This window comes from Poromitra crassiceps, assembly GCF_964638095.1.
Source record: "Poromitra crassiceps genome assembly, chromosome: 1".
NCBI lineage: Eukaryota > Metazoa > Chordata > Actinopteri > Beryciformes > Melamphaidae > Poromitra > Poromitra crassiceps.
In genome coordinates, this window is record NC_139623.1 from 77,527,217 (window position 1) to 77,553,466 (window position 26,250).

At 45.5% G+C, this 26,250-nt stretch overlaps 1 protein-coding gene across 1 annotated transcript in view; it reads left to right on the forward strand.

Moving 5' to 3' along the window:
- LOC310782063 (short transient receptor potential channel 6-like) overlaps window positions 1-26,250 on the forward strand; it is a gene marked incomplete at its 5' end in the record, with an annotated part of 37,320 nt that overhangs the window by 9,465 nt on the left and 1,605 nt on the right. The window contains 9 exons of the mRNA XM_083642726.1: window positions 1,704-2,004; window positions 10,931-11,116; window positions 11,491-11,655; window positions 13,280-13,526; window positions 14,073-14,300; window positions 14,783-15,047; window positions 23,160-23,355; window positions 25,747-25,947; window positions 26,172-26,228. Of these exons, the coding sequence (XP_083498852.1) occupies window positions 1,704-2,004; window positions 10,931-11,116; window positions 11,491-11,655; window positions 13,280-13,526; window positions 14,073-14,300; window positions 14,783-15,047; window positions 23,160-23,355; window positions 25,747-25,947; window positions 26,172-26,228 (1,846 nt within the window). The remainder of the gene's footprint in view (window positions 1-1,703; window positions 2,005-10,930; window positions 11,117-11,490; window positions 11,656-13,279; window positions 13,527-14,072; window positions 14,301-14,782; window positions 15,048-23,159; window positions 23,356-25,746; window positions 25,948-26,171; window positions 26,229-26,250) is intronic.

Genomic DNA, 26,250 nt, shown 5'->3' on the forward strand with positions numbered 1-26,250 from the left:
TTATTTTTGATTGAACAACATCTCAGAAGTGAAACCCACGATAAAAATGATTAGTTTTGTGCAAGACTTCCAGCACTACTGGATATTTTCAAGGTTAGTCCAGTGTGCATGAGATTGAAAAATAAGGTTTTTTTGACAGTGGAGTCATTAAAATGCCCCATAGTCTATATTATGGTTTTAGTGTAAACATTATATATTATATATGATTTAGAAGCTCATCGTAAAGCTGATTCCAAATATATAATTTAAAAGCTTCATAAATTAAATCCTGTGGAGTTATTAACCATATTAGATCCCTAATCTCTGCCCCAAATGCATCATGGGACTTCCATGCAAATTCTGGAGAAATGTTCACGCCCCCTCCAACCAGTCTCTCTGCTGCACCCTGGATTACTTACATGAACATAGATGATCACATGTATGAGAATACTCATATATGTTAATTGCTTATATGAGCATACCTGCTGACATATGTAAGTAAAGTCTTCTATGTTAATTGCTGATATACACATATATGTAGACATATGTAAGTTTAACCCTATATGTTCAATGCGTACACAAACATATATGATTACATGTATGAGAATATCCGCATACTGTATGTTAACTGATTATATGAGCATATATGTTGACATACATAATAGTAATCATATATGTTTAATGCTTATACGAACACATATTTTGATATGGAAGAGAATAACATATATGTGTGTTGCTTGTATTTGCATATATGTGGAAATATGTAGAAATATTCTTATATGTTAATTGCTTATATGTACATATATCTAAACATATGCAAGAATAACCCTATATGTCCATTACTTACATGAGCATATATGATCACATGTATGGGAGTACTCATATATGTTAATTGCCTATATGATCATATATGTCAATTTATATTTGGATCACATATATGATCCTCACATATATATGCATATATCTCAGATGGGTTTGTATGCAAAGTGCATACATGTACATGTATGGTGACATATATGTGGACCTTGTGTCGGATGTACAGTATGTCCATATATGACATATATTACCTTTCCGTATGGGAAGGCAATTCACATTATGTGCTTATTTGGAGAAAACATGCAAGAGTTGATGCAAGTTTTGAAACATGTCCACATTGAAACATTATTTTCTTGGACTACTGCTTTAAAACTGTGGTGATGTGTAAAAATAGTTTCCTTTACCAACAACAAGGGAGACGTTCAGGGAATGAGTGATGATTTGTCAAAACTGCAAGCCCTTTACTTAGGATGTTTATAGAGACAGTCCGCATGTCTGGGAACGCCCACAAAATGTTAAACGGCTGGCGCGCGAGTGGGGTAAAACCGCCGATATATCTCATGGGCTGACTCACCAAAAGACGGTGCTGCGGCTCTAAACTACAGGTTTGGGGGTTCTAGAGCAGAACACAAGACGTCTGCTCCGATGTGCGTTTACTGCGGTGGTTAAATCCCCGATCGTGTCTGCCTGGGCTGGGCTATCAGCTAAATTCTAACTTTGCTGAATGGATAGAACGGGGGAATTTACCCCACCCTGACCCCGCCCCCAGGCTAACCCAGCGTCTATTGTGGGCGTTCCTAGAGCCTGTATGGGCGTTCCCAGACATGCGGACTGTCTCTACGCAGACCAGATTACACATGTACAGTTTATGCCCTTGTCTGTCTGTGTGTCTGTGGACGTTCCCATAGCTTCTCCCATGATGTAACCCCGGTGATCCTCGCAGCCCATTGCCAGGAATACGAGATAGTGCACACTCTGCTGGGTAAAGGGGCTCACATTGACCCTCCTCATGACTACTTCTGCTGCTGCGACTCCTGTAACTACCAGCAGCAGTTTGACTCCTTCAGCCACTCTCGATCCAGGATCAATGCCTACAGAGGCTTGGCCAGTCCGGCTTACCTCTCCCTGTGCAACCAAGACCCCGTGCTGGCAGCGCTGGAGCTCAGCCATGAGCTGGCCGCGCTGGCCAACATCGAGAAAGAGTTTAAGGTACGAATGCCTACACGCAAACATGCACACACACACACACACACACACACACACACACACACACACACACACACACACACACACACACACACACACACACACCTACACTAAAACGGAGATGTGGGGTCTCCTGGAAATACTGGTATTAGAGTGGCTCAAAATATGGATGTGTGGTCCCCATTAAAGGACTCAGAGACGGACTTCCCAGTTGAGTATTTATTTCTGGCTGTGGTCTGTAACAACAAACAATAACACAAAAGCTGCCATCAATATAACATGACAAACAATATAAACCTCCACATAATAATATTATGCATATCACAATAACATACATACTGTACATGCAGATGCAGAACTGTAAGATTAACCAACTGCATACAGCCCCCAATACATGGCTACTGTAGCATACCATGTGGCCGACTAGCAAACACTAGCTAAAGAAATTAGCCCATTAGCAGAGACAACTAAGGCCACCAAAACAAGCATCTTAATATTATATAGATTCAGAATACCGTATATAAACACGCTTAACACACTCACCTTTGGTCATTTACACACTGCCGAAACAAATGTAATCACACAGGTGAACAAACACAAGGGAAGAGCAAACCACGGTCTTGGCATGAGGCATGCACTGAGCCCAACTGACTCACTCACTGTAGAGCTTAATTGAATGCAGGTGTGATGCCTTCAAGTGAAATCCGAAATAATAGCTTCAGTGTTAATTAAGGTGAAAAGGAACAAGTGAGTGTTAAAATGAAACACAGAAACTTATAATGAAATAGAATAACATTAAAGGAGAAAATGTGGGCTTTCTAACACAGCCGCCCCCGAGTGTCTGCATAGACAATCGAATCTAAAATAGAAAGTCCACTCAGGTAGTCGAATCTCCGGCTTCATCGTCTTCGAGCCTAGGGAGCTGGACCAGGCGAGCTACTGGTCGGATGTAGGTCCGATCCTTGACCTGAATGGCAGCAGTCCGGATGCGTCCGTCCACTCCCGGGTAGGTACGTGTTACCTTACCAACTGGCCAGAGCGCCCGTGGGAGCTGAGGATCGACGATGAGTACCACTTGTGTTTTCCGTCTGTCCGCCACTTCTGTCTCTCCTGTAGGCCTGGCAGGTAGTGGCTGACAAACCTAGACCAGAAGTGGTCGACGAGGACTTGGCTATGCCTCCACCGGCGGTTTCCTAGGGTGTTACTGGAGTCGTAGATGGCCTGAGGGAGTGATGCATCGTAGCGTCCCATAAGTAGAATGCTAGGCGTGATAGGATCCGGATCAGCTACGTTAGAAGAGACATAACCGAGGGGCTTAGCATTCAGGATGCCTTCCACTTCTGTAAGGACTGTCCGCAGCACAGTCTCGGGCAATGTCTGTTCCTTGAGGACGACCTTGAGAGCAGTCTTCACCGACTTCACTTCTCTCTCCCACGTTCCTCCAAAGTGGGGAGCACTTGGTGGATTGAAACAGAATGTGATCTGCTGTTCTGCCAACTGTTCCTTCAGGTGAGGAGCCATGGCCTCGAAGGCCTCACGTAGCTCCCGAGCTCCTCCAACAAAGTTGGTCCCGTTGTCTGAAAGGAGCTCAAAGGGTTTGCCTCTCCTAGCAATGAAGCGCCGCAGCGACATCAGAAAGGCGTCTGAGTCGAGGCTCTCTAGGAGGTCTAAGTGCACACATCGAGTCGTCATACATTTATAAACGATCCCCCATCGCTTCTCGGTTCGGCGTCCAATCTTCACTGTAAAGGGTCTGAAACAGTCCACACCATTGTTGAATAAAATGGTGGCTTGCACAGGCGCAGACGAGCTGGAGGAAGATCTGCCATCTTAGGCACAGAAGGATTGGCGCGCCATGCCTGGCACTGCATGCAGGTGCCCTGGTACTTCTTTATCGCTTCCCTCCCCCTCAGAATCCAGAACCTGCGGCGCAGTTCTGCCAGCACTCTCTCTGGTCCAGGATGAAGGAGGGTCTCATCAAAGTCTTGGATGATTAGCTTAGTCAGAGGATGTTTAGGATCTAACACGATCGGGTGAATAGAGTCTGATTCCAGCTGCTCAGCTCTCCGCAGTCTCCCTCCGACCCTGAGGAGTCCTATCTCCCTATCGTACTCAGGGGATAAGGAGCCCAAACGACTGTTGGTTGGTGGGGCTCGATCAGACATGAGCGTTTTGACCTCATCTGGGAATGACTCGGCCTGGGCCTGTTTCAGGAGGAGATTCTCTGCCTTGATGTAGTCGGCTGCTGCAATAAGTGGGCTAGAGCTTGGGTCGGCCGCCCCATGTAGGGATCGTGTTGTTGCCTGCAAGAGGTCCTTCCATGTGGAGAACGTCCTGACATCAGGGAGTGGAGGAGAAGGATCGATAGCCACATGCCCACAGAAAGCTGATTTCTTCAGCTCACTGTCCTCTGGTTCCAGATGGGCTGAAGGGCTGGTTGGCCATTGATCTTCGGTGTGACGCAGGAACTCAGGGCCTTGGTGCCAACGATGCGGTCGAGACAGCTCTTTCAAAGTCTTCCCCCGTGTAATATCATCTGCCGGGTTGTTCTCAGTATCCACGTATCTCCAGTCGCTCACATTGGTAAAGCTCTGAATCTCTGCCACGCGTGTGCCTACAAAAACCTTGTAACGACAGGATTCTGACTTTATCCAGTGGAGGACTGTAGTGGAGTCAGACCAGAGGATGACCTTCCTGATGGGTAAGGTGAGTTCAGCGTGGAGGACACTAGCTAGTTGAGCACCAGTGAGGGCAGCACTCAGCTCCAGTCGAGGCATGGACAGCTGCTTCTTTGGTGCTACACGGGACCTAGCCAGCATGAAGGAGACATGGACTTCCTCACCATCTTCTGTCCGCAGGTACGCGACGGACCCATATGCTCTCTCAGAAGCGTCACAGAATATGTGAAGATCTCGGATCGATGTTGGTGAGTCTGCGGACACTGGAGTGTAACATCTGGGGAGTTCCATCTGGATCAGGTCAGGAATCTCCTGTTCCCAGGTGAACCATCTGTCCTGCAGGCTCTGTGGCTGGATTGGGTCATCCCAGCCAATCTGCTCCTTCCAAAGATCCTGGACAAGAACTTTGGCCCGTGTTGTGAAAGGTACAATATAACCTAGTGGGTCGTACTGACAGGCGAGTACCTTATACACGTTGCTCATTGTGGGCTCCACTGTCTCCACTGGTCTGTGCTTATACCTCAGGGAGTCTCGGATGCAGTCCCAACGTAATCCCAGCGTTGGCTCCTGAAGATCCGTGCTGGTTTGGGAAAGCCACAGCTCACTGCTCTCCGATCTGGCTTCGGGTGGAAGATGTTTGACAACAGCTGGTATGTTGCTTGCCCACTGGCGTATCTCAAAGCCTCCGGTTTGAAGCAGCTGGCGCAGCCCCTTGACCAAGTCCTTAGCTTCGTCTGCTGAGTGGGTGCTGTGGAGGCAGTTATCCACATAGAATGACTGCTCGACGCAGTTTGCAAAGTCACTGTTGGGTTCACCATTGTCACGGATGTGCTGCTGCAGGGCATAAATGGCGCAGCAAGGACTGCACACGGTGCCAAATGGCAAGAACTGCCACTCATAGATGGTTGGCTCCTCGGTTCTCTGCATATCCCGCCAGATGAAGCGCAGTACAGGTTTGTCGGCCGGCAGGAGGCGTATCTGGTGGAACATACCTTTTATGTCACCACTCACTGCGACGGGGTACTGACGGAATCGGATGAGGACGCCTAGCAGGGATGGGCCCAAGGTAGGTCCAGGGAGGAGAAGGTCATTAAGGGACTGCCCGTTGTACTGGAAAGAACAATTAAAGACGATCCTGTCTTTGTTATTGTGCCTTACCATATGGTGTGGTATATACCAGGATTCTGGAGTTGCTTTAGCTGCCTCAGGTGGGACCACTGCTACATAGCCCATCTTCTCTAGCTTCTGGATCTCCTGGCAGTACACCTTAGCTCGTTCTGGGTCTTTGGCGAGTCTCCGCTCCGTGCTCCTGAGACATGGCAGCACTGCTTCCAGAGGAGCCTGAAGTGCTGTGGAGTTTGCTCGACGAAGCAGCGGTGTAGCATATCTATGTGTGCCATCCACATTGACCCTGACAGTGGATGTCTGGAGCAGGTTTATGGCTTGCTGATCTTGCTTTGACCGGGTTACCTGCTTCTCACTCATATAAGGAAACATGTCAATCTGCCATAGTCGCTCAACATTCTTGAAGAGCTCTGTGGTCGGTGAGACTGTTGTCGTGAACAGACACCGCTGCTCGGGTCCGGGGATTCGGTCGATACTGGTGGGTCCTTGAAGTGACCAGCCAAGCTTGGTGTGAACTGCAATGGGTCCGCCTAGTGGGCCCATGCGCACCGGCTCTATGGGTGTCAACCAGTGAGGCATGTCAGACCCGATAAGTAGCAGAGGTTGGGCATGGTCCACAGGAGGTAAAGGTAAGTTACTGAGGTGCTTGTATCGCCGTTGGAGATTTGTCACTGGGTAGGTGTGTTCGGAGAGCCCCAGGTTATCAGATGTGAATGCCTGGTGTATATGATACTTCTCCTTTGGTTTCGGCTGAGAGGATACTTGAAAAGTAACTGAAGCGCCTTGGAGTTGGACTACATCTTGACGAACAGTCCTGAGGGTTAGCGTTTCAGGCTCTGAGGTGAGGTTAAGGTGTTGCACAGCTTGTGGCAGGATGATGCTTCGCTCTGAACCGTCATCGAGTACAGCGTACGTCTCCAGCACTCGGTTTCCATTATGAAGTAGGACTTTCACGACCTTCAGCATCACTTTGGTTGACCTGTTCGGTCTATCTAGGTACACCTTTGTAGTGGGAGTGGTCACCATAAACACACTTTTCTGGGTTTGTTGGACCGCATCATGCAGTACGGTCAAGTGTTGCTCTTTGCAGGTGTTGCAGGGCCGCTTGAGGGTGCAAATATCGGGCTTGTGAGATCGCCCACATTTCCAGCACCGCTGTCCATCTGTTATCCACTTTGCAATCTGTCCTGTGTTCAGTTTCTTAAACTCCGAGCAAGCATTCAGGAAGTGATCCTTGTTGTCGCAGTAAGGGCAGTATGGTTTAGGTTTGTGCGGGGGCTTGGGCGTTGAGCTTCGATCATCACTAGCGGTGAGGAGAAATGCAACAGATTTCTCCTTTGGTTTACTGAAGGCATGTTGTTCTTTCTTAATTGGCTTGTAAGCTTCCTGGTTGTAGAGTGCTGCAGCTCTGCCTGATATGCGCTTCGCCTGGGATTTCATTTGTAGCCAGGACCCCAAGTCAGGTAGGGTGTAGGTTTGGTCAGTGCCTGACTGAAGGATACCACGGTTCAGGCAGTGCTCCACGAATCCATCGCGGTAGCTTGGTGGCATCTTGCTTAATAATCTGTCGACATGGGATCCACATTTTAGCTCATAGCCATTCTGTCCCTCCAGAGTCCTAAGCATGCCTACTAGTGATTGGATAGACAAGACGAAGGCATCGAACGCTTCGGAGTCTCCAAACCTGAGTGCTGGAGCATTCAGAATGGCACCGAGTTCACTTTGGACCAGCTGCCGGGGTTGGCCGTATTTATCCTGTAGAGCTTGCATGGCCATGGTATACAGCCTTGGATCATACATGTATGCTTTGGCGAGCTGGAGTGCACTAGGTAGCTTCAGGTGTCCGAGGAGCACTTGATATTTGTATTGTTCGTTCAGGTGTCGGTGACTATTTAAGAGGTTGTCAAGAGCCATCTTAAGGAATGCAAAGTCACTCTCCTTACCACTGTCAAAGTGGGGGATTATCGGCTTTGGAATGCCGTAGGAAGAGGCAATGAATAGATCCATACCGGCTGCTTGTGCTTGATCTGGGTTGGACGGTGTCCAGGCTGGCATGGCGTATGGTGCAGCCTGATCAGGGTAGGCGGAAGCAGTTTGGTAGTGCTGCGATGGATGGGCTGGATATGGAGCAGCGCGTGGTGCCTGGTATGGTGTATGGTGAGCTGGAGACAGGGCCAGAGGCACTGGAGGAGCCACGTGTAGCACCGGAGGCGGAGCCAGAGACACTGGAGGAGCCGCGTGTAGCACCGGAGGCGGAGCCAGAGACACTGGGGGGGGGGGGGCGCGTGTAGCACTGGAGGCGGAGCCAGAGACACTGGAGGAGCCACGTATAGCACTGGAGGCGGGGCCAGAGACACTGGAGGAGCCGCGTGTAGCACTGGAGGCGGAGCCAGAGACACTGGAGGAGCCGCGTATAGCACTGGAGGCGGAGCCAGAGACACTGGAGGAGCCGCGTGTAGCACTGGAGGCGGAGCCAGAGACACTGGAGGAGGCACGTGTAGCACTGGAGGCGGAGCCAGAGACACTGGAGGAGACACGTGTAGCACTGGAGGCGGAGCCAGAGACACTGGAGGAGACGCGTGTAGCACTGGAGGCGGGGCCAGAGACACTGGAGGAGACGCGTGTAGCACTGGAGGCGGAGCCAGAGACACTGGAGGAGACGCGTGTAGCACTGGAGGCGGGGCCAGGTCTGATGGAGATGGTGAGGCTCTGGCACCATCTGGGTCCTCCGTTTTCTCTTTAAGGAGAGAAGTGACAAGCTTTGCTAACTCTAACTCATTCTCTCTCTTCTTTAGCTGCCGCCGTCGTTCCATTTGTCTGGTTAATGACTCACGGGCTCTAAGGGCTTCCTCCTGTATCTGTTGAGCCTCTCTGGCTTGGTCTTGGAGTCGTTGGCTTTCAATATCGGCCTGTTCGTCCTCTTCATGTTGCCGCTGCAGCTCCTCAAGATCCATCTGCTTCACTCGCTCTTCGAGCAGGGCTGTTTGTAGCTCTGAGAAGGTGTCTGAGGGATATCTGCCTAACGATGAGCGTGTTAAGCGTGATGACCTGGAACTGGTGCTCTTGTGAGATGTGAGCCGTGTTCGCTGACTGCGCGAACCTTGTGAGGGGGCTGCAAGTTTGGTGGGTTGGGATTGTCACTCAGGAGGGGGAGTTGCAACCTCATAGTCGCTCAGGTACGGTGGAGGGCGTCGTTCTCTCAGTGAAGCACGGTGGGGTTCGGATTGGGGCTGGGCGTCCGTATCTTTCGATGCCATACCTTGGTTGGTACTCTATTCCGGTTCGAAGGACCATAAAACGGAGATGTGGGGTCTCCTGGAAATACTGGTATTAGAGTGGCTCAAAATATGGATGTGTGGTCCCCATTAAAGGACTCAGAGACGGACTTCCCAGTTGAGTATTTATTTCTGGCTGTGGTCTGTAACAACAAACAATAACACAAAAGCTGCCATCAATATAACATGACAAACAATATAAACCTCCACATAATAATATTATGCATATCACAATAACATACATACTGTACATGCAGATGCAGAACTGTAAGATTAACCAACTGCATACAGCCCCCAATACATGGCTACTGTAGCATACCATGTGGCCGACTAGCAAACACTAGCTAAAGAAATTAGCCCATTAGCAGAGACAACCAAGGCCACCAAAACAAGCATCTTAATATTATATAGATTCAGAATACCGTATATAAACACGCTTAACACACTCACCTTTGGTCATTTACACACTGCCGAAACAAATGTAATCACACAGGTGAACAAACACAAGGGAAGAGCAAACCACGGTCTTGGCATGAGGCATGCACTGAGCCCAACTGACTCACTCACTGTAGAGCTTACTTGAATGCAGGTGTGATGCCTTCAAGTGAAATCCGAAATAATAGCTTCAGTGTTAATTAAGGTGAAAAGGAACAAGTGAGTGTTAAAATGAAACACAGAAACTTATAATGAAATAGAATAACATTAAAGGAGAAAATGTGGGCTTTCTAACACACACACACACACACACACACACACACACACACACACACACACACACACACACACACACACACACACACACACACACACACACACACACACACACACACACACACATCAACAATCAAGGCAAGTATACAGAAAGTCGACTTGTCTTGTTGCTGCCGTCCAGCTGCTAGTAAAAGCTGACACTAAAACAGTGTCAGTTTTTACTAGCAGCTAACATAACGTTTTATGACCCCGGAACCGAGGAAGCAGAGAAGGATGGGGGCCTGGGACTCTGCAGTCGTTATTGGCATCGTATTAACAGAATAATTACTACTGTGCTTGAGCACAGCAGTTTGACAGGAGTGTGTTAGATTGACAGCAGTAATGCCAACAATTCACATGATGTACCAATATAAAATATTCCGTAAACATGTCAACTGTTAAGACTATGACGTACAGTTTCATATGATTTCATTTGGTGAACACAGCCTGAGGTGCAATTATAAGGAAGCTAAATGGAAAGTTTAGCATACTTGGCAAAACTAAGTAACTTTAAAGGTGCGCCTGGAATCCTCAGATATCAATCTATCAACAATGCCAATCATGGTCAAATTAATTACAATACGTTTGTACTTTTAGCATAAACACACACCAGAGGCCCCACAATACGATATTATCACGATACGATATTATCACGATACGATATTATCACGTTAGCTACTTAAGTCACGATACAAAATGATTGCGATTTTACTGTCAAAGATCGATACTTGGCTTCTGCGTATCGATACAAGATTGCCATGCAAAATTACGATATTATGCTGTATCGATTCCCCCCCACCCCCCAGGTTTCTCACAGAAATGCATGTTTTCATTTATCACATCAAAAGTAATTCATAGTCTTTACTCACAGACACACAGACACATATACAGTGCACAGACACACACACACACACACACACACACACACGCACACGCGCACACGCACGCGCACACGCACACACACACACACGCACGCACGCACACACACACACACACACGCACGCACGCACGCACACGCACGCACACACGCGCACGCACGCACACACACACACACACAGAGTTTCACTCATCGATGCACATTTTCTCTGATGGCGTTCCTAGAATGACTACTGTCGCCTGTCGAGCCAGTGTAAGGACTATGTGGTGGGCTTGCTGGATCTGTGCCGCAGCACAGAGGAGGTGGAGGCTATACTGGGAGGAGAGACGGACTCTGAGGACAGCTACGATCTACCAGGTCGCGCCTCACTCACACGGCTCAAATTAGCCATCAAATATGAACTGAAGAAGGTGAGTATTTCCCAATCTCTCAAACATGCTAAGAAATAGTACAAGGATGATCTGAAATGAGATGGATCTTCACATTTTAAGTGGGGTTTTTTTTTGGGGGGGGGGGGGGCACAAAAGCTTCAAGCCCAGTTTGAATTCACGTGTCTTAGTTTTCATTTTCTGCCAAAGAAAAGATCAAATTATAGCTGCTAAGCCTGTTGATGTTCACACTTCACAGAAGCAATAAACACTCTGAAATCATTGTCTGCATCTCTCATCCAAAACATCCACCTCCCTCTCTCTAAACCCCACTCCCCATCCTCCCTCTTTAAAACATCCACCTCCCTCTCTCTAAACCCCACTCCCCATCCTCCCTCTTTACCGCCCCGGCTCAGTTTGTGGCACATCCCAACTGCCAGCAGCAGTTACTGAGTATCTGGTATGAGAGTCTGCCCGGCTTGAGACAGCAGACCACCGCTGTCAAACTGCTGGTGGTGCTGGGAGTGGCTATAGGGCTGCCTGGCCTGGCTTTGGCCTACTGGATAGCACCTTGCAGCAGAGTATGTACCATTTCATCTACTGTCATCTTAACCCAGTTTTGCTGAATTGCTTCTCCATATTAGGTGTGTTTTATCTCCAACTACAACTACTATTACTAATTATAATCATTTTATTATTATTATTAGTGTAAAGAAAGTACTTTACAAAATGCTTGCTAACACTTTACAATTTACAATAAGGGGTCATTAAAGGGATAGTTCGGTTTGTTTGAAGTGGGGTCCTATCAGCTAGTTGCATACACTAACTGAAATAGGTACAGTGTTCTGGACGCTGAGCGCACCGTTTATCGAGACCCAGCACTCTGAAGCAACAGCCTCCACAGCTCTGTCTCTCTAGGCCAAGAACTCAAACGTAATTTAGCCACCTAAAACAACGCCCACCTAAACAAATCGATATCTGTGTACATGCACGCTCTATTTTGACCATTTTCAGCGCTTTACTTTTCCGCCAAACAGCCCTCTCATTCGGCACTGCTGTTTCTCCCAACCGTACAACTGCCATATTCCTCCGCTAAACGCCTGCACAGAGCACAGAGCCGCGGTTTACAAAACAGCTTATTAAGCATTAACTAACCATTTTTGTAGTGACCCTTATTGTAAAGTGTGTGTAATTGACTAAGTGTGAGAGTGGATGGGTGTGAGTGTGGATAAAACTCCCCACTTTAAGTTGCTAATCTCATGTTGTTATCCTTGATGTCGTTAATGTATTACATTAACACACTAATGTATTTTTACTACATATCTTGTATACTGTACATAACAGATGTATATTTGTTTTATGTTTTATATTTTGTGTAACCTAACAGCTGTATTCTATAGTCTGTATTCTGTACTCTGTTTTTATATTTGCCTTATAACATCTAGGGACAAACATTGCAAACTAGCTTAGGCTGTAAATGTCAGGATACATAACAAAGACTGTTTCTTGTGAATGCTCTATGCTTATTTGTTTATTTGTTTATTTGTTTATTTGGATACCCATTAGCTGTTACCGAGGTAACAGCTACTCTTCCTGGGGTCCACCTTAAAAACATAAAAGTATACTCATGCTTTCACAAATAAGCATACATTAATACATTTACAGTAATCGTCTACCCCCCCAAACCCCCCACCCCCTCCCTAAAAAAGCACAAAAAACACCATTACACCATTACAGTACAACAGAACATTTCAAACATATTTAAATAAAACCATTTATCTATTTATTTTGCAGGCCTGTACCCAAGAATAACCTCTTTAGTTTCTTTTTAAAACTTACTTTACTTGTTGCTTGAGTAATCAAGCATGGCAACCTATTCCAAAGGGATATAGCTCTATACATAACCGTTTTTTTCATTGCATTGGTTCTAGGTTGAGGCATTGTAACATGACCCATTCTCGCTTGTCTTGTTTCATGATCATGTCTGTCCTTAGAAAATGTTATCTTTGAGTACAGGCAATATGGTTGTTTTAAAACACAAATATTTCTGAACAAGACCAGGAGACTGCATGTCAATCTGTCTTCCACCTTCAGCCAGGAAAGATCTGCGTGCATTTTATTAACACTTTCTCTCATTGAACAGCTGAGGGCGATATATGTATCTGTCCCTATAGAAATAAACTTTTCAATCAATCAATCTCTCAGGTGGGGAAAGTGATGCGTAGCCCCTTTATGAAGTTTGTGGCGCATGCCTCCTCCTTCACCATCTTCCTGTGCCTGCTCGTCCTGAACGCTGCCGACCGTTTCGCTGGCACCACTCTGCTGGCCAACATGACCCACCATCAGCACATAGCACTGACCTCTGGCCCAGAGTACCACCCGCTGCTGCTCTACCGCTCCACCACAACGCCCTTCACGTGGATGGAGATCCTCATCATATCCTGGGTCATCGGTGAGAAGAATGTGATGTTTACGATGCACGGATGTTTCCTTCTGTTAAAAGACAGCCAAATATGTCATTTCCATTCTATAATGCATTTCTAGTTGCTTATGTTACCACCGTTTGTAAATTTGATCATGTGGCGAGCCAACAACTTGCACATTAAACTCTCCAAATAGTAACGGTGATGCACATTTGCATGAAATCCATGATATGTCAATTGTAAACATTTGTTAAACTGTACATCTTTCAATAGGATGTCTGTATTAGCTATACATCTTCAATACGTTGAAACTGTTGGATGAAAACCTTGTCTCTCAAAAACGTCACCTTGAGATTATGCATTTCAGGACATTATGTGGTAGCTTTTGAAAACATTTCATAAGGCCAAAAATTCAGAGAAAACATGAAAATCACCTAGATTGGACATACAGACTCTTGTCAATACATAACCTATTACTTCCCCATAAGAATCATTCAAGGTTAATCTTATCTTTAGTATTTGCTATTTTCCTGTAGCCTATACTTTGTGGTTTGATTTGGCCCTCTGCTCTGCAGGTATGATCTGGGCCGAGGTGAAGGAGATCTGGAGCCAGGGGCCGGGCGACTACCTGGTTGAACCCTGGAACTTCCTGGACTTCGGCATGCTGGCACTCTTCCTGGCCTCCTTCAGCTGCCGCTTCTATGCTTTGAAGCATGCCGTCCTAGCCCAGACCTATGTGCACACACACTACACAACACTGACCAATGTTACGCTGCCGCCTGAGATACACTACTTTACACTGGGTGAACACACACACACACACACACACACACACGCACGCACGCACGCACGCACACACACACACACACACGCATGCACGCACGCACGCACACACACACACACACACACACACACACACACACGCACACACACACACATGCACACACACATGCAGACAAATAGGCCGACATATTTTAAATGCCTTAGTTCAGCGGTTGTCTAAACATCTGCTGTAGTACAAGGCAGTATGTTTTATAATGTTTGATTTATTTATATTTAGTTATATTTATCTCTTGGGATGAATGGAATTCAATTAATTTCTGTCTTTCCAATTCAATTCCAATGCTGTTTCCTTACATAGTATGATTTCCTGACATTCCAATTCCAACTCCAGGAACTGAACCATGCATTCTTACAGTAATTCAGCTGCTGCTCCAACCCTGTGTGTTGCACACGCAACACAATAAAAACCACCCCCTATATGCTTCACACTGTATTTCTGCAGCACGTATCTACTGGTTGCCGTCGGATCCCCAGCTTGTGTCGGAGGGCCTGTATGCGGTCGCAGTCGTGCTGAGTTTCTCTCGGATTGCTTACATCCTGCCAGCCAATGAAAGCTTCGGCCCACTGCAGATCTCTTTAGGGAGGACGGTCAAGGACATCTTCAAATTCATGGTCATCTTCATCTTGGTCTTCTTGGCATTCATGATTGGCATGTTCAACCTCTACTCCTACTACCTGGGGGCCAAACAGAACGACGCTTTCACCACGTAAGTGTAAGACATGCTCAAGCACATTCACATACACTAAGTCATGCTCAACACTAGGGGTGCTCCAAAAAATCGATTCTGAAAGGATCGCGATTCTTAATGCCACGATTCCTGGATCGATTCCAAACTCCCAAGAATCGATTCTTAAAATTGTAAAAAAAAAAAAAAAAAATTACAGTGCACCTGAACGCAACATGGAAGATACCGGCTGAATAAGTGTCCAAATGTTCATGTCATTTGTGTACTGTACTCCACCTCTTGCACTTAAGAACTCTGGTTAATGTATTCCCCCCAAAACCTATAAATCCTTCTCAAAGTCTACAGATCCCCCCCAGCCTATAAACCCATCTTATCTGAAGAACATAAGGGGGGAATTCCCCCCTAGTTTGCAAAATGAATTTAGGCCCTGACTGTAATACAGAAGTTCAATTTGAAGTTCAGCATTAATACATTTGTAATTTTTTGTCTTATATTTACCTTTGTGTGTTATTGAAATATAAAACTACATAATTGAGAATCGATTCTAGATTCTGGAATCGAGAATCGCTGGAATCGAGAATCGTTGGAATCGAGAATCGATTCTGGAATCGGATCGTCACCCCAGGAATCGGAATCGGATCGGATCGTGGCTTAGCCGGATCGGAGCACCCCTACTCAACACATTCACATACGTACACTAAGACATGCTCAACACATTCACATACACTAAGTCATGCTCAACACATTCACATACACTAAGACATGCTCAACACATTCACATACACTAAGACATGCTCAAGCACATTCACATACACTAAGTCATGCTCAACACATTCACATACACTAAGTCATGCTCAACACATTCACATACACTAAGACATGCTCAACACATTCACATACACTAAGTCATGCTCAACACATTCACATACACTAAGACATGCTCAACACATTCACATACACTAAGACATGCTCAACACATTCACATACACTAAGTCATGCTCAACACATTCACATACACTAAGTCATGCTCAACACATTCACATACACTAAGACATGCTCAACACATTCACATACACTAAGACATGCTCAACACATTCACATACACTAAGTCATGCTCAACACATTCACATACACTAAGTCATGCTCAACACATTCACATACACTAAGACATGCTCAACACATTCACATACACTAAGACATGCTCAACACATTCACATACACTAAGACATGCTCAACACATTCACATACACTAAGACATGCTCAACACATTCACATACACTAAGACATGCTCAACACATTCACATACACTAAGACATGCTCAACACATTCACATACACTAAGACATGCTCAATACATTCACATACACTAAGACATGCTCAACACATTCACATACACTAAGACATGCTCAACACATTCACATACACTAAGACATGCTCAACACATTCACATACACTAAGTCATGCTCAACACATTCACATACACTAAGTCATGCTCAACACATTCACATACACTAAGTCATGCTCAACACATTCACATACACTAAGTCATGCTCAACACATTCACATACACTAAGTCATGCTCAACACATTCACATACACTAAGTCATGCTCAACACATTCACATACACTAAGTCATGCTCAACACATTCACATACACTAAGTCATGCTCAACACATTCACATACACTAAGTCATGCTCAACACATTCACATACACTAAGTCATGCTCAACACATTCACATACACTAAGTCATGCTCAACACATTCACATACACTAAGACATGCTCAACACATTCACATACACTAAGTCATGCTCAGCACATTCACATACACTAAGACATGCTCAACACATTCACATACACTAAGACATGCTCAACACATTCACATACACTGTCATGCTCAACACATTCACATACACTAAGTCATGCTCAACACATTCACATACACTAAGTCATGCTCAGCACATTCACATACACTAAGACATGCTCAACACATTCACATACACTAAGACATGCTCAACACATTCACATACACTAAGACATGCTCAACACATTCACATACACTAAGACATGCTCAACACATTCACATACACTAAGTCATGCTCAACACATTCACATACACTAAGTCATGCTCAACACATTCACATACACTAAGACATGCTCAACACATTCACATACACTAAGACATGCTCAACACATTCACATACACTAAGACATGCTCAACACATTCACATACACTAAGACATGGCCAACACATTCACATACACTAAGACATGCTCAACACATTCACATACACTAAGACATGCTCAATACATTCACATACACTAAGACATGCTCAATACATTCACATACACTAAGACATGCTCAATACATTCACATACACTAAGACATGCTCAACACATTCACATACACTAAGACATGCTCAACACATTCACATACACTAAGTCATGCTCAACACATTCACATACACTAAGTCATGCTCAACACATTCACATACACTAAGTCATGCTCAACACATTCACATACACTAAGACATGCTCAACACATTCACATACACTAAGACATGCTCAACACATTCACATACACTAAGTCATGCTCAACACATTCACATACACTAAGACATGCTCAACACATTCACATACACTAAGTCATGCTCAACACATTCACATACACTAAGACATGCTCAACACATTCACATACACTAAGACATGCTCAATACATTCACATACACTAAGTCATGCTCAACACATTCACATACACTAAGTCATGCTCAACACATTCACATACACTAAGTCATGCTCAACACATTCACATACACTAAGTCATGCTCAACACATTCACATACACTAAGTCATGCTCAACACATTCACATACACTAAGACATGCTCAACACATTCACATACACTAAGTCATGCTCAACACATTCACATACACTAAGTCATGCTCAACACATTCACATACACTAAGTCATGCTCAATACATTCACATACACTAAGTCATGCTCAACACATTCACATACACTAAGACATGCTCAACACATTCACATACACTAAGACATGCTCAACACATTCACATACACTAAGACATGCTCAACACATTCACATACACTAGCCGCTAGTAACTAGCGGAATACCCGTCCCTGTGTGATTGGCCATTTTAGTCAGGCCTCGCTCACAGAGTTGGCAGCCTCTCCTCTCTCTCCCCAGAGGGTTTTCATACTCCACTTCACTGGGTGATTACAACTCGGCTCACCTGTGTGCTGCTCCAGAGTTCACTGGCTGATTCAAACTCCACTCACCTGTGTGCTGCTCCACTGTGGAGCTCTCCATGGTGCTGAACCGGTGTTGAGGCATTTTGGCCACTAATTAGCCATTTTCTAACCTTGCAAGGCAGCTGGATTTCACGCAAGATCAAGAGCAGCATCAGGTTAGCCATTTCTGCCTATTTAGTCTAATTAAAATCTGACTCCATAGGTCATCCATAGGGGTGCTCTTTAAACTTCAAGATTCAGCCCGATCGCACGTAAAATGGCATCGTGGCCGAAAACAATTCTGCTCACTCACTCACACACTCACTCACAGACACTTCAAATTCTTATGACCTACTGCTTGCAGCTGACTCAGGGGCTTGCTCAATGCTACTCCTGCTTGACTTGAGCTCAGCATTCGATACAGTCGACCACAGCATCCTTTTAAAACGTCTGGAAAACTTTGTGGGCATCAAAGGCACTTCCCTTGCCTGGTTTTCCTCCTACCTTTCAGATAGGTCCTTCTCCATTGTAATGGGAGAAGTCTCCTCATCCTCTGCCCCCCTCTCATGTGGTGTTCCACAAGGTTCGATTCTGGGTCCTGTTTTATTCTGTATTTATCTACTTGCTCTGGGACAGATCTTCCGCAATCACAATATTAATTTCCATTGTTATGCGGACGACACGCAGCTATATGTCCCGCTTAGAAGCGGCGAAACAGACAACATTGCACGGGCGATGGCTTGTCTGTCTGATGTGAAGTGCTGGATGTCACTTAATTTCCTCAGGCTCAACGAGTCGAAAACCGAGGTCATTCTGTTTGGCCCTCCCAACTTGACCGCAGAATGGCGAAACAAGCTTGGCAATCTATCTGGCAATATCAAACAGACCACCCGAAATCTGGGAGTGATTTTTGACTCCGAGTTTTGACAAACAAATCACAAAGGTAGTCCAATCCTGTTTTTTACAGCTTAGAAACATAGCCAAAATCAGAGCCTTCCTGTCAAAAACGGACCTTGAAAAAGTCATCCATGCATTCATCTCCTCACGACTAGACTACTGCAATTCTCTATATTCTGGACTCAGCCAAAAATCAATTTCCCGTCTCCAGCTGATACAAAATGCAGCAGCCAGACTTTTAACAAACGCCAAGAGACAAGATCATATTACACCCATCCTCGCCTCCCTTCACTGGCTTCCTGTTAAGTATAGATGTGATTTTAAGATTTTACTGGTTACTTTTAAAGCACTACATGGCCTTGCTCCTACTTACATTTTAAATTTATTATCACCTTATGAGCCTAGCCGCTGCCTGCGTTCCTCTAGTCTGACTCTTTTAAATGTTCCGAAAACCCGCCTCGCTACCAAAGGAGACCGGGCATTTGCTGTTCGAGCCCCGCGGCTATGGAACTCCCTTCCTGAGGACGTTAGGCTAGCAAATTCAGTAAATTCTTTTAAATCACTTCTTAAAACTCACTTTTACAGGAACGCCTTCTCTTAAACATTTACAGCATTTGTCGTTGTTTTTATTTATTTGATTTGTATTATTTTAATGATCCTATTTTATACTGTGTTTTATTTTGGTGTTTTATACTATTTTATACATTATTTTTACCTGTGAGTATGTATTATCTTGTACCATGTTTTGTGAAGCACTTTGTAACTTTGTTTTGAAAAGCGCTATACAAATAAAGATTACTTACTTACTTACTACTTATTACTAGCAATCTCGCGCGCTCGATTCCTAAGCTCGCCCGCTGCATGGGCTCGCTCGCCCACTGCGCGTCGCATACGCAAGTCGGCTGCTACGCGGCCTCGTCTGCTCTATGACATCACTGATGTCATCATCACGGATGACATCACTGATGTTATAACACCATTAGGTAATTACAGGCAATTACCTAATTAAGAAATCCGGCTCCGTCAGGTCACCCGGGTGCTCTTTACACTTCCTGAAAGTTTCAGCCCGATCGCACGTAAAACGGCATAGCTGTGGCCGGCCAAAATTCTGCTCACACACACACGCATGCACATGGACACTTCTCGGGCTCGCCCACCCTGCAGCTTGTCCACTGCGCGTCGCATACGTAGCTCGCCTGCTACGCAGCCTCGCCTGCTCTATGGCATCACTGATGACATCATCACGGATTCAAGATTCAAGATTCAAGATTTTTATTGTCACTCCGTAGTACAAGTATCACGTGTGAAATTCTTGTGCTGTAGGCTCCGTTACAACATAGTGCAGAAAATAAAATAGAAGATATATAAATAAAAAACAAGAGGCAACGGGCAATAGAACAGTAAGACACGCCACAGACAGTGGCGTATTCACTGCCCATAGTGCAAATGGCATGGACATACTTTAAACATAATTAAACATAATAACATTCTGTTAGGTGCAAATAACGTATACCTAATTAAACATACTATTGAACATTAGTCATACATAATGGTGGCATCTACAGTGCGGTACAGTACGGCTACTACACTATTTGTATATGTTAAGGAGTCTCGTGGCCTGTGAGAAGAAACTGTCCCTCAAGCGATTTGTGCGTGCTCTTGGGACCCTGTATCTCCTCCCTGAGGGTAGCAGTGAGAACAGACTGTTGGGGTGGTTTGCAGACAATTGGACTCGAGTCATAGGGACTCGGACTCGAGTCGACTCGAGTCGCAAATTTGACGACTTCCGACTCGACTCGGACTTGGAAGGTAAATACTTGAAACTCGACTCGGACTTGGAAGAAAATGACTCGAAACTCGACTCTGACTTGTGACAAGATCAGCCGAGTGCACCAGCTGGGCGTACGCCTAGGTTTACACGCTACGTCCGATGTAGAACTCAAAGTTACGACTAATAATTTTATGACTAGTGCGCACCCTGTATGCGCTGCGTGACTGCGTCTGTGTATGGAGCAGGGTAAAAGTTACACCCAAATGCGTAGCAACTCACTGACAGCTGTCTCATCTTGATCTGCGCGTGATGCGGCCGGAATCTTCTCTCAAAAATATCGATCGATATGTGCTGTAAATAGACGCTCGTCGTCGGCGGGTTTTTGAAAGCTGATGCGTCGGAAGATCTTTCAATTTCTTCCTGACTTCGTCAACTGCCCGCAGTGCGCAGTCTGCCATCGCATTCAGTACTGATTGCACTTGTGATCAAACTGCTTGTGTTGGCGCTGTTAAATTGAGCTGTGAGAACGTTTCTATGCTTTGAATACAACTCTATAAGTTTGAGCTGAGTTGGAGCTGTCTGTCAGCTGTCTCGAGCTCGTCTGAGAGAAGTGTGTTGCTTGGCAACAAGCACGTATTAACGTGAACGCGCACGCCTGCAGCCTAAATAATCTCTGCCTTGTCATTTTTTCTAACCTGTGACTCGACTTGACATAACCTGTGACTCGACTCGAGACTTGACTTGAAATAACATTGTGACTTGACTTGACTTGACTTGCCGACAAAAGGAAAGACTTGGGACTTGCTTGAGACTCGGGACCAATTGACTTGAGACTCGCTTGGGACTCGGATCAGAGGGACTTGGACAATTGTCTGGTGGTTTGTGTCTTTGATGATCTTCAGGGACCTCCTGAGGCACCGCTGGTTGTACAGATCTTGCAGTTCTGGCAGCTCACATCCTGTTACGTGCTGGGCCGCGCGCCTCACCCTTCTTAGCGCCCTGCGGTCCATGGTGGTGCAGTTCCCGTACCAGGTGGTGAAGCAGCCAGTCAGCAGGCTTTCAATGGTGCCTCTGTAGAAGTCCCTGAGGATTTTTGGCCTTAGCCCGAATTTCTTCAGGCGCCTGAGTCCGTGTAGTCGCTGTTGGGCCTTTTTGACAACAGTGGCGGTGTGGTTGGCCCATGTCAGGTCCTGGTGGATATTGACTCCCAGGTACTTGAAGCTGTCCACCCTTTCCACCACTGTGCCATTGATGGTGATTGGGGGGTGTGTGCCCCCCCCCCCCCCCTTCTGTAGTCTACAATGACCTCCTTTGTCTTGGAGACATTCAGAGAGAGGTGGTTGTCCTGACACCATTGTTCCAGGGCCTCCACCTCCTTTCTGTAGGCTGTCTCGTCGCTCCTGGAGATCCGCCCCATGACCGCTGTGTCGTCTGCAAACTTCACGATGGTGTTCGAAGTTTGAGTCGCCACGCAGTCGTGGGTGTAGAGGTCATACCAGAAAGGGCTGGAGACGCACCCCTGTGGCACTCCTATGCTGATGGTCAGTGGGGAGGAGGTGAGGTTGCCCACTTTCACCACCTGGCGGCAGTCTGTTAGAAAGTCCAGGATCCAGTCACACATCGCTTTGCTTAGTCCCAGACCCAGATCCTTGAGTTTGCTTACCAGCCTGGAGGGTACTATGGTGTTGAATGCTGAGCTGTAGTCCACGAACAGCATTCTCACATAAGCTGTCACACATCACTGATGATGACATCATCACTGAACTTATTATAGCCTCAGCCAGGAAGGATGACATCACTGATGACATCATCACTGATGACATCACTGATGACATCACAATATTAGGTAATTACGGCAATCACCTAATTAAAAAATCTGGCTCCGTCAGGTCACCTGCACACACCCCCTGAAAGTTTCAGCCCGATCGCACGTAAAATGGCATAGCTGTGGCCGGCCAAAATTCTGCTCACTCACTCACACTCACGCTCACGCTCACGCACACGCACACACACACACACACACACACACACACACACACACACACACACACACACACACACACACTTTTCATTCTCATTATAGGATAAGAAAATAGGATGCATTCACACATGCACTCACACACAGTTAGGCCGATTATGATTATTTCCATTTGAGCTTAAAAATAACTTTCTCTCTGGTCTCCCTTGCCGACTGTTTCTCCGCCCTGCCTCTGTCCCAGCCTGGAGGAGAGCTTCAAGACGTTGTTCTGGGCCATATTTGGCCTGTCAGAGGTCAGGTCTGTTGTGATCAACAACGGGCACAAGTTCATCGAGAACATCGGTTACGTGCTGTACGGGGTTTACAACGTTACCATGGTGATTGTGCTGCTCAACATGCTCATTGCCATGATCAACAGTTCCTTCCAGGAGATTGAGGTTTGTCACTCGAATATCAACCTTCAACCTTAGATACAAACTCACAGATATGGACAGTGTCTACAAAAAGTATTTTCCACCTTTACTTTTAGCATATTTGTATGTGTTGCAAAAGGATTTAAAACCCCTTTTGGGGGGTTGGGGTAGAGAAGAAGCAGGAAGGACAGAAAGTTATTAATTTCGAATAAGAGAAAAGCTGGATTTAAAATGCACTCCCTCTTGTTTGAGTTAGGTTCAGTTGCCACATGAGCAACACAGCTGTAGCGAGGGGTTAGGATAATTGGTAGGTTATATCATCTAATATGCCGGTGGGATTTTAGGATGTAGAAGAATACTTGAACAGTGTGAAATACATCATGGTCAGAATGCCATTTTTGTCTTGTTCCCAACGTTTGACCAAAATAAATCATCATCCAATGCCAGATGTAACAATTCAGTGGATGGACTTTTCAAAAAAGTAATTTCTGTTGAGTTTAAAATGAGAGAATATGGGGCGTCTGGGTAGTGTAGCGGTAGATTCCCTGCCTAACAACACGAGGGTTGCAGGTTCGCATCCCAGTGGTACCTCCGGCTTGGTCGGGCGTCCATAAAGGCACGATTGGCTGGTGTGTGCGTGTGGGAATCCGGATTGGGGGTATGTGTCTTGGTCGCTACACTAGCGCCTCCTCTGGTCGGGGGCGCCTGGTCGGGGTGGAAGGGAACTGGTGGGAATAGCGTGATCCTCCCACGTGCTATGTCCTACTGGTGAAGCTCCCCCTGTGAGGTGAAAAGAAGCAGCTGGCAACTGTGCATGTGTCGGAGGAAGCATGGTGCTAGTCTCAGCTCTCCCAAGATTGGCAGAGGGTGGAGCACCGACCGGGGCAGCAGGGGGGAAAATTGGCCAATGTGCAAAATGTTAAATGTCAAATGGGCAACTCTTTTTTATAACCATTATACAGTATAGCAGGACTATTCAACTAAATTGTTCAGGAGGCCACATTGTCAGAAACCTAAGGGGCCGGACCGTTCCCCGAGCCATTATATGTACACTTGACACAACGAGCCACCACATTTTCGCAGCCGCGCTGGAACTATTAAGAAGAATAGTTCCAGAAGAAAAAAAGAAGAAAATTTGATGTTTTTTGGCCTTTTATCCATATTTAGAAGAATATTTAATTTTAAATTAACATTAGGATTATACTGTTGTGATGTTATTATTCAGTATCTTCTCCTTTTCTCACTCACTTTCATGTAACCACCTGCTCTCCCTTTAGTCGTTTTACACTACAACAGACAGCAACACGGGCATAAACACTGAACTTATTATTATTATGTAAAACCAGATTATGATGAAAATCAAACACTTTTGAAGAGAGCGCGTATGAAATAAGATTAGAGCTGGGAAGCACAAAGTGTTTTTTAATGCATTTTGTTGGTGGTATAAACGCAAGACAGCCAAATCCAACAATTTCGAAAATCCCATCTCTTGCCACCAGGGGGCCGCACCCTCAGCACCTACCTTCCCGCGCCCTTGCATTTTCTAAACTTTTATTTCACTACATTGCAAAAGTAGCTTAATTTTCATTTAAAAGTGCTTAATTTCTGTGCAACAAAAGCTGTGTTAAAGCCCCAAAATTAAACACATTTGAAACAAGTCTAAGTATTCTACACCACATGTCAGCTATTTGAAATATAATTTGGTCAATTCTGTCATCCCTTAGCTACACTATAGCATTGTTAACATTTATAGTGCATCAGGAAAGGAAAACAACTGTAAACATTCTTTCTTGTTTAGAACCTAGCACAGTGTTAAATACTGAGTATCTCATGAAAAACTATTAATATTGCATCTTTTGTGTTTAGCTACGTCTCACAGCATTGTAACATTGTAGTGCAGCAAGAAAGGAAAACTACTGTAAACATTTTAACCATATTTCTTGTTTAGAACCTAGCTAGCAACATCACACATCTCCTGAAAAACCATTGATAATGCATCTTTCTTGATTAGCTACATCGCAGCGCCATCTCCTGAAAAACATTAATATTGCACCTTTCTTGTGGCTACATCACAGCATCTCCTGAAAAACATTTATAGTCGATCTGCCTTGTTTAGTTCACTTTAGCTAGAACCAGTGGTTCCCAACGTTAGGGTCGTGACCCTAATTTGGGTTGCCTGGAATTCAAAATGTAGGGTCGCCTGAAATGATAATGAAAATGTTTGAGATTATAAAACTTTAAATCAAGGTTCTGAGGATCTAGTCAGAATTCTGAAAATAAAGTTCAAATTCTGAGTTTAATGTCCGAATTCTGAAAAAAATAAGTGGAGTGGAAGTTTGCTCATGCCAAGCTGTGCTTCTCCTACTTTGAGGAGGGCAGGACACTCCCTAACCCTAACCCTAACCCTTTGGGCAGGACGATGCTGATGTGGAGTGGAAGTTTGCTCGTGCTAAGCTGTGGTTCTCCTACTTTGAGGAGGGCAGGACGCTCCCGGTGCCTTTTAACCTGGTTCCCAGTCCTAAAGCCATGCTGGGCCTGGCCACTGGGATCAAGTCGCTGCTGCTGCAGCACCTGGCAGGGCAAGGTGAACGCACAGACGGAGCACAGCTTAACCAGGTAGCAACATACATCTATCAAACTATAAACTCATTGATTGTACTACCATGAAGATATCCACATGTCCCTTCTTAATCCAGTGGGCTCTCCTCTTACTGAGGCAGAGTCTGAGCACCTCCCAGTGGCTGTACCTCTAGCTACACTAGATAAGAAGTTACAACTCTGTGCAAAGTCAGACGGTGATGCATTTTCTTCAATGACGTTCACTTTGGCTTATCTTCCAGCTTGGTGAGGGCAAAAGTTCAGGTTATGGTGGTTCTACCAGCCCTTCCCGATATCAGGTGTGTGTGTGTGTGTGTGTGT